This window comes from Notechis scutatus, chromosome 1, assembly GCF_049901735.1.
Source record: "Notechis scutatus isolate UNSWTSFEM ecotype Mainland chromosome 1, rNotScu1.2, whole genome shotgun sequence".
NCBI classification, from domain to species: Eukaryota; Metazoa; Chordata; class Lepidosauria; order Squamata; family Elapidae; genus Notechis; species Notechis scutatus.
Genome location: NC_142009.1, coordinates 40,579,495 through 40,588,557, shown reverse-complemented (window position 1 = coordinate 40,588,557; position 9,063 = coordinate 40,579,495). Strand labels below are relative to the sequence as shown.

Below are 9,063 nucleotides of genomic sequence, written 5' to 3'. Positions count from 1 at the left end.
TTACTGCACCTCTGCATGGTTTGCCAATTGCACAGTGGCAGATAGAAAAGCACTCCAGAGGGTTAATGTCATTGCCCAGAAGATCATGGGTTGCCCTCTCCCCTCTTTGGAAGAGCTTTATAGCTCCTGCTGCCTTAAGAAAGTTCAAAACATTCTTAAAGATCCATCTCATCCTGGGCACCCTTTTTTTGAACTATTACCATCTGGCAGATGGTACAGAATAATAAAAACAAGGACAAACAGACTGAAAAACAGCTTCTATCCCAGGGCAGTAGCTCTTTTGAATTCTATTGTATAGTGCATTGTTGGTGTGGTATCGAGGTTTTCAATTCAATGTGTGGAATGTGAAGGATGTGTGTTTGTGTTTATTTTCATGGTTATGATGTGTACTGAAGGTGGTGTTTGATTTCATTGTATGAGGTGCAATGACAATAAAGTAAACTAAACATAAATGAAATAAAAAATGAGAAAAGATATATATTGTTAACTTGTTACAGGCACCAGCTTTTACATACTGCCCCTTAAAATGTTGCTACATTGTTATTGTTTAGGACAATAGATGTGGTTTCTGATATGCCTGGAGTACCTGGAAAATCTACCAACAAGGATATTAAAATATGTGCTATATAGATAGCTGTTAATTTTGGCAAACTAGTATTGCCTTCTCATTTGTTTGTATCTTCCCAACCCCACAATGACAATCATTCTGACAAGTTTTTTTTATATCTACTCTCTAGCATCCATGAGGGAAGGGCAGTCTTAGCCATAATTATTAAAATGTAAGGTCATTTGAACTTCCTTCCTTCAATTTCATAGGCTTCTAGCATGTGAAAAATCTGAGGCCCCAATGCCTTGCATTCCGCTCCAAGCCTTCACACTGTGATGACCCAGAATGTAACAAAATCCAAAACATAAATAAATGTTCTTTAATGCCTCCAAACTTGGCCCCATTGTTCAATAATTCTCAGTTGGAGATAAAACGTACTCAAAAATAGTCTTCAAAAGAAAGCAATACAGTCTGAATTTAATGAGCAGAGGTGAAAATAAAAATCAAAGTACAATGATGAAATTTCCACAACGGAACATAAGTATTTACCAAATACAAGGAGATAACAAGGTACAGTCTGTTGAAAGGACGCCAACCAAGATAACCTCAAACCAAAATAAAACATGCTTTGTCTCCAGCACATTTGCCAGAACGCAGGTCCAAACTCTTATGCAGTTCTGTTGCAGCCCATGAAAAGGATCAAGGCCCATTCCTCCCAAGTAGACCATGTCTCTCCCTTATCCTCTCTCTCCTCACTGCGTGCCCTAGGATGGATAGGGGATGGGCCAGGTCCTCCTCTGACTGCTCAGCCGGCCTCTGCCCTTCCCCAGCCTCCTTTACCACCTCCGGAGCCACACTTCCACTCCCTGTTGGCTGGTCCTCCTCTCCCTCAGTCAGTCTCCACCAGGGGCATCACTCACTCACTCACTCACACACACACACATTAAAATAAATTTGGTTTGGGAAACATAGATCTTTTATATCAAAACCAAATGAGAACCCTGGCCTGAAAATTTTGCTCATGTGACAATATAGGCAGAGTGAAATAATCCAATCTTCATTTTCTGTTAAGTAACAGAAGACAGCATTAACACATAGTTATTACACCAATTGCTGGAATGTCCAGGATTAAATCAAGTCAATTTACTAAGATTTTTAAAAATGGAGCTTTAATAATAACTTTAGATATTAAATTTCTTCCTTATCTAATTTGCAGCTGAATTTTTCCAGAGATATCAAATTTCTTTTGAGCTTAATTATGCCCTCACTGTATTGTCAAACTGCATTTAGCAAATGTTGTTTTAGGAATAGATGTATTTCATATAGACAAGGACTTCCATTAAAATGGTGCAATGAAATTCTAGACCCAAAATCTCTATAATCTGAAAAATAATCCTAAATATCTCTTACAAGGTGATCCTTTTTACAAAAATCCAAAATCCAGACTGAATGAAGTTTTATGTATTTCAGGTGGATGTAAATACAAAGGTAGCACAGAACGACATAGAATAGTTAAGCTAGAATTTCTCTTTAAATTTTTACTTGTCAAGCACAAACAGCCTTGTGATGATCTTTTTCAGAAAACAAGATGTACCTGGTCATGTAACAGTATTGAGAATACTGTACCAGACTAGGTCACATTGTATATGCTAATTAACTTTTTAATACAACGAAATCCTTTGTTCTATTTGATTTTAGGACCTTATTCTTTGTACATAGCTGTAAATTGTTTCCAGACTGTATCTGGAATCAAACCAAAATGATATTCTGCAGGTATCACTAGACTCTATTAGCTTGTTTTTCAAGAACATACATTCTTTTCCAGTTCGGTATTTGATTTATCTTAACCACTGTCTTAGTCATCCTATTTACTTCCTTTGAATAATTAATAGAACATTAGTCTTTTTATTACCCTGGGGAATTTCATCAATGCTCAACATTGTTTAAAAGTCAAGCAAAGGCAGTTTTATAGCTTGCTTCCATCTAAACCTCTTTATTTGAAGGTTTTTTTGGATTCAGTGGGAATCCATATAATTTACCAATTGAGTACAATTGGGACTGTTCACTGCATCAGTCAACAGTTTCAATTGTATCAGATGTAATGGGGAGTTTAGCAAAAATTGAATAAATTATACATATTATAATGTCTGCTTCAAACTGCAGGAGAGTCACATTTTTGCCTATCAGCTTTGCTGCAAATATAACTCAAAAGCTAGTTTTTAATATCCAAGCCATTCTGGGTATTTCCCAAATGCTGACATCATAAGATTACACAGTCTTCAATTACAGAAATGCTTTAATCTGAGTTATGGAATGAAAAGTCAGCAGACAATGAAAAGATAAAAATAAACAAGATTGCACAATTAATGGAAATATATCACAATGAAGTAGCAAGGAGTGCAATAACAGATGATATGAACCAAACCAATGGCAAGGGACACAGCTGGTTTATTTCTTCCTTTAATGCAGCCAAGGAAAAGATGAACCAATTATCAGCATATTAACTTAATTCATATCCATATGGATATGTACAAATGTCTATTTTTATATATGGAACATGCCAAAAAGAAACAGCAACAACAAAAATATTTTGACTTTTCACATATATTCTGTGCTTATAAAAACACATTCTATCAACTAGACTGGCCAGTAGACCAACTTTCTTAATGCCATAATTTAAGTGCTCTGTTAAATTATGTATGAATAAAATATAAGAATATATATCTGTAACTTTTCACTTCCACAATGGGCTATTATGCTGTGTCTACAACGTTTGCTCTATTGCAAGCGTTACTGTGAACCATTTCAGTTTTAGACAAAATAATCAAATGCATCTTTAAAAATCAGGACCGCAGTAGCTAGGGAGGGCAGGAATCCTTCCTTTCTTTCCTGCTATTTCAATTCATTGTCCCTGCTATTAGTAAGAGAAAGGCCTTGGTTGATATCAGTTGATGTTTTTCTCTATAGTTATTTATTGTCACTATGACTCTAGCAGCAGAGGTGAGTTGATCCTTTCATGCTGCAGTTCTAACAATCCCTGCAATGTCTAATGTGTTTACAGGACTGGCAGTTTCTAAGAAAACATAGATTTCGTACTGTCATTGTTTCCTCTTCCTAGTATCACAAAAGCAGTTTGGCCTGCTTTATAGCTAGTAACTTTACAGATCATCCGTCCCAGGCAGTATCTGCCAGTCCTACCTAAAGAGGTAGAGACAGGAAATGTCTATTTTCTGTTGCTTTTCCAGCCTTTTGAAATAATCAGCTGCCCCTATCAACATTTAGGAGATAAATTCTGCTATGATTGCTGATGTCTTGGAACCAAATGGTAGGATGACGCAAAAGTTTCTGCAGATGATAAAAAAGGATCACCAGAGTTGCATTGTTTCAAATAAATCATTTGTTTTACTACACTTTCAAGACCATTGCAACCTATCCAATGATAAACTAAGTTCAACCTTCAACCCAGCACATTTTGGGATGTAGAAATATTTTTGAACAGAACCCTTGGGTGGAAACAGCCTTAATACTGTTGAAATTCAACTCGTAACCTTCATATGGTTCCCCAATCTTTGTTTAATGCAAAAATAAAATTTAATTGTTTAAAAGAAGACTGTGAAATAATGCTTTAAAAATATTTGAAGTTTACTTAGTAGCTGAAGGAATCTTAAATATACATCTCTTTACTGAATTGATATATACAAAATTTGGAACATACATATTATCTTAACATAATCTAATATTTAAACCAAAATTAAACAAATGTACATAATCGTTACTAGAACATTCAAGCATTTTTCCTGACTTTCCAGATTATTTCTCAGATATAGGGATAAATGTTGCAGTAGGGACCTTTTTGGCTTTCATACAAATTTATACAATAAAAAACTTCTACAAGTATTTTATAACTGATCAATACATTCCAAAAAGCATGTATGGCACGGCCAAATACTGCCCTGATGTTAGCCTATGTAAAAAAATTCATTCAGCTATTGCTATGACCATATGAAAAGATTGTTTCTTCAGTTTTGGATACAGATTGTCCTCGTTTAGCAACTGCTTCAGATAGCAACTGTTTACAAATACAACAGTAATAAATAGTAGTAAAAATATTTTTCAATCAATGCATGCACTTCTGCCCAAATTTCTGCACTTGACCATAATATACACCAGAATGATATTAATGCTTTGTTGCTACAGTACATGAGAGAATTCTACCAAAATGGCAGCAACCAGTGATATTTGTGGGGCCTCTCAGCCATGTGGCTTGTTTAATGTTTGTATCACTTAGCAACTATTTCACTGGAATCAATTGTGGTTGCTAAACAAGGATTGCATGTAATGAGTTATAGCAAGATAACATTAATCTAATCTTTTGCTTGACAGCAGGAACAAAAAACATTGTGCCATTTAAAAGTGAGACTGTTACAGAATGGAATACACACCAGAAAGAAATTAAGGCAGTCAAAATCAAGGGGAAAACATCAACTGAATTCTGTGTGGGAACAAGCATTTTGCCCAGCTCATCCATTCCAAAATAAACCAGTACCACAAAGGCTTTGAAGGATTAAAAGCTGGGTTTCAAAAGGTAACCTAAATATGTGTCAGTAAGAGTTTCACAAAGCATAACAAAGTTTTTAAACAAATACCCCAAAATTTCACATTTTAAAATTTGAATGCCTACAACCTAACATTCAAAGGTAGTTAAAAAGTTGCTTGCTTCTGATGTTAGCATTTATATGCTTGCGTCAAAAAAAGGCAAAACACCTGCCTAAAGATTAAATGCTTTTCTTATAAAGAACATCAAATAAACCAGAGATCATCAGCAAATGTTCATTAAAAATCAAAGGACATTTGTTATAATAATTTGGTTTGATTTCTGACATGCTTCTGCTTTTAGCTGTCATGGATTATTCTTTTTAAAATAAGTGTTAACTGATTTTGTGTGACACTAAAAGTATTTGTGATCCCAGGACAATACTGGGCACCTTAAGCTGCCACCTGAAGCACCAGCCTCCTTTATTGAAAGATTTAAAACATTTAAAAATGTATTTTATTTGTAGCCCTTTTTCAAAGGAATCAATCAGGTCCAATTTCCTAGACTCATTTTCTCCAGGCAGTAAATCCCTAATATTATAGCATGTGAAGTGAATCCATGTAGTGAAGAATCGCTCCCAAAGCCCAGCTGGTTTCAATATTGTTAATCTTCTGGGCCAGCTATAATGAAAAGAAAACATGATTAGAAGTCTTGGAAGTAGAGATGTTTCTGTGGGCTGTTTAAGACATCGTGATCTATATATTTCAAGAGACTGCAGTGCATAATAGCCTTCCATGTAGTACACACATACCCAATTTATGTGTTGCCTTAGTTTTATTTAAGTACCATTTGGAATCCATGAGCTCCCAAATTTTATAATATAGGGGGAAAAGAGGAAATAATATATCTTGGCTATAGTATTTGAAATGTATAAAATTGCAATAGCACTTAGATTTATATACTGTTCCATAGTGCTTTACACTTACAGCACTCTCTGAGCAATTTACAATATCAGCACATGCTCATTTTACCAACCTTGGAAGGATGGAAGGCTGAGTCAACCTTGAGCCAGTCAGAATAGTGCATTCTAACTACTGTGCCACCACAGCTCCTAAAATCCTGAAATCTAAAATTGTGCAGGAAGTGCCTGGTGTAGGTTTATGAAATGGAGCAGTCAAAATAAATTTTGTACACTTTAAAATCAGAAATTTTATTTTGCACATTTAAAACTATTGTACATGATTCAAGGTGGGATGCAATGTCTGAGGCATAGTTTCTCTCTTCGTGTGCCTCTTTAGAGTACTTTAGTCCGTCTCTTCCCCATGTCTACTTCTGCTTTTTCAAAATCTTTCTCTAACTCAAAACGTTATCCCAAAATTCTAAAAGAATAAATATTTCCAAAGTTGAAACTTTATTATTTTTTAAACAAACTGTCTTAATTTATGTTTGATAGATATTTGTGAAACAAAATTTTGGATATCCCCTTTCCTCTACTATTAGTATTTTAGTATTGATGTTATAATTCTACTCCAAATATTGACATTAAAAATTATTACCTTAAGAATGTGATTCTTTTGAAAGCCCAGTTCTTTCAACAGCAAACTGATGTAGGTAAGATCCATGCATAAGAAAGGATGCTTTCCTTGTTGAATTTCCATTGTTTTACAGGCTGGGTAATTAAAAAAAACAAAAAATGTTAAAAAGCAGTTAAAGCTTTTTTGGAACTTGACTTAGTAAGAGAGACTTGGACACTATACTGTGGCAGTGTGTGGCTTGTTTCTTTTTTCCTTCTTTGCTTTTTTTATCTTCCCCCCTTAATAATCTATTTTTTTGCTGACATCTGTGACAGCGGCCTGTTAAATGGTTTTTCCTTTTTAATTTTTAATCTTTATTTTTTTAATCCTCACTACTTTGCTTTTGCTTTTTCCCTTTGGATTCCTTTTTACCTCAAAGTATATTGATCTACTTGTTTTAATTTTTTCTTTATTTTCCTTTTTTTTCTTCTCTTTTTTTTAGGATTTGGAACACTATTTTTTATATTGTTTGGCTTTTTCCATATTGATTACTTGGATTAAGGTATTGAACCTGAGGATCTTTTTCTTTTATTTTTTCTTATTATAATTTTTGCTTTTTTATGGTTTTCTTTTTAATCAACTGGATTTAATTGGAGGGGTATACAAGAACCTGAAGATTTTTCTTTCTCTTTGCTTCTGCCTTGTAAAAATGAGTAGAAGACCATCAATTACTGGTTCTTCAATACCAACTACAGCTTCTTCAACATCTGGAGGACAACGATCAACAGCGGCGATGTCACAGCAGGAAAAAGAGAAAGAGGTGACCTTATAGATGATTTGGCAAGGAGTTCAAGATATAAAGTTAAGAACAGAAAAAACAGATGATAAAGTTGAGAATATCCACCAGATGATGATGAAGTATGAAGAAAGAATCCAAAAAATTGAAGAAAGAGAGGAACAAAGGAATAAGAAGATTGGCGATATTGATAACAGATTGAACGTGATTGAACAGGACAAGAGTATGCTGAGATGGGGAATAGATAGATCTGAATTCTATCTTAGATTTCAAAATGTAGAGAAAGAAAAAGGAGAAAACTTGGCAGAAATAATGATAGAAATTCTGGCAGAAGCACTGGAAATAACAAAAGAGAAAATGATGGATGGAGTAGATGAAATTTTTCGAGTCTTTACAAGATATGCAGTGAGAAATAATCTACCAAGAGAAATACAGATAAGATTTACGAAGAGGGCCATTAAAATGCAAATATTACAGATAGCAAGAGAGAAAACAGTGAAATATAAAGGCAAGGAGATTGTGGTCTTGAAACAAGCACCTAGAAAAATAAGAGAGATGAGAAGAGAATATCAATTCCTGATTAAAATTCTTTTGAAGAAAGGTGTGAACTACAGATGGCTGATACCAGAAGGCCTTCAGTTTACATGGCAAGAGCAAAGACATAGAATTGATTCAATTGAGAAAGCAGAATTATTTTATGCAGAATATTTCAGAGACAAAGAAGATGAGAGGGAAAGACAAGAAGCAATACTCAAACTACAAGAGGTGTGCCTTGAAGTGATTCAACAAGAACAAGGAGCTGTAGGAGGCAATGGGGAACCTAAAGAACAACGAGAGGTGAGATCAACCAGAGCTGTTAACCCCTCCTATAAAGTATAAAACATGGAAGAGAAAAAATTGATTACAATTAATATAAATGGACTTAATTCTGCTATTAAAAGAAGGAAAATATTTCATAAATTAGAAAAATTGAAATTTGATATAATTTGCCTATAAGAAGTGCACGTTAAAAAAACAATATGAACAACTACTGGTACAGCCAAAATTAGGGAAAATATTTACTTCACTGACACGTGTTAAGAAAAGAGGAGTAGTCTTATACATTAAAGATACAATTCCAGCAAAACAAATTTACACGGACAATGATGGAAGAGTTTTGATGGTGGAGATAATAGACAATAATGTGAAATAAATTGCATAATTGCAATTTATGCTCCAAATGACAATCAAGAAGGATTTTATAAAAAATTACACAGGACAATAATTGACTTAGAATATGACAATATATGTATGTTGGGGGACTTTAATGGAATAATTAACGAGAAGGTGGACTATAAAACACAGAAAACAATAAAACAAAACAGAAAGATCTTGCCAATTTTTTTTTTTAAATGACAGATGAACTAAACCTAAAGGACACTTGGAGAGAAAGAAATATTAAAAATAGACAATATACTTTTTATTCAAATAGACATTCATCATGGTCCAGAAGAGATATGATATGGATGTCAGCGGAATTGATTATTAACATACAGGAAATTGAGATAGAAACTGGTACCTGGGCAGACCACAATCCAATGACAATTAAGTGGAAAGGACAAAGAAAAAGATCTAGATGGATTTTAAATAATGCTTTATTAAAAGAAAAGGACTTCACACAGAAAATGGAGAA

At 34.1% G+C, this 9,063-nt stretch overlaps 1 protein-coding gene across 2 annotated transcripts in view; it reads right to left on the bottom strand.

The window, feature by feature from the left end:
• Positions 1-4,171: 4,171 nt before the first annotated feature.
• Positions 4,172-9,063, bottom strand: part of ENTPD6 (ectonucleoside triphosphate diphosphohydrolase 6) — a 30,921-nt gene continuing 26,029 nt past the window's right edge. For both annotated transcript variants that reach the window (XM_026684567.2, XM_087961509.1), the window contains exons 14-15: positions 6,638-6,750; positions 4,172-5,761 (exon numbers count right to left, since the gene is read on the bottom strand). In XM_026684567.2, the coding sequence (XP_026540352.2) occupies positions 5,678-5,761; positions 6,638-6,750 (197 nt within the window). In that variant the 3' untranslated portion in view covers positions 4,172-5,677. The remainder of the gene's footprint in view (positions 5,762-6,637; positions 6,751-9,063) is intronic.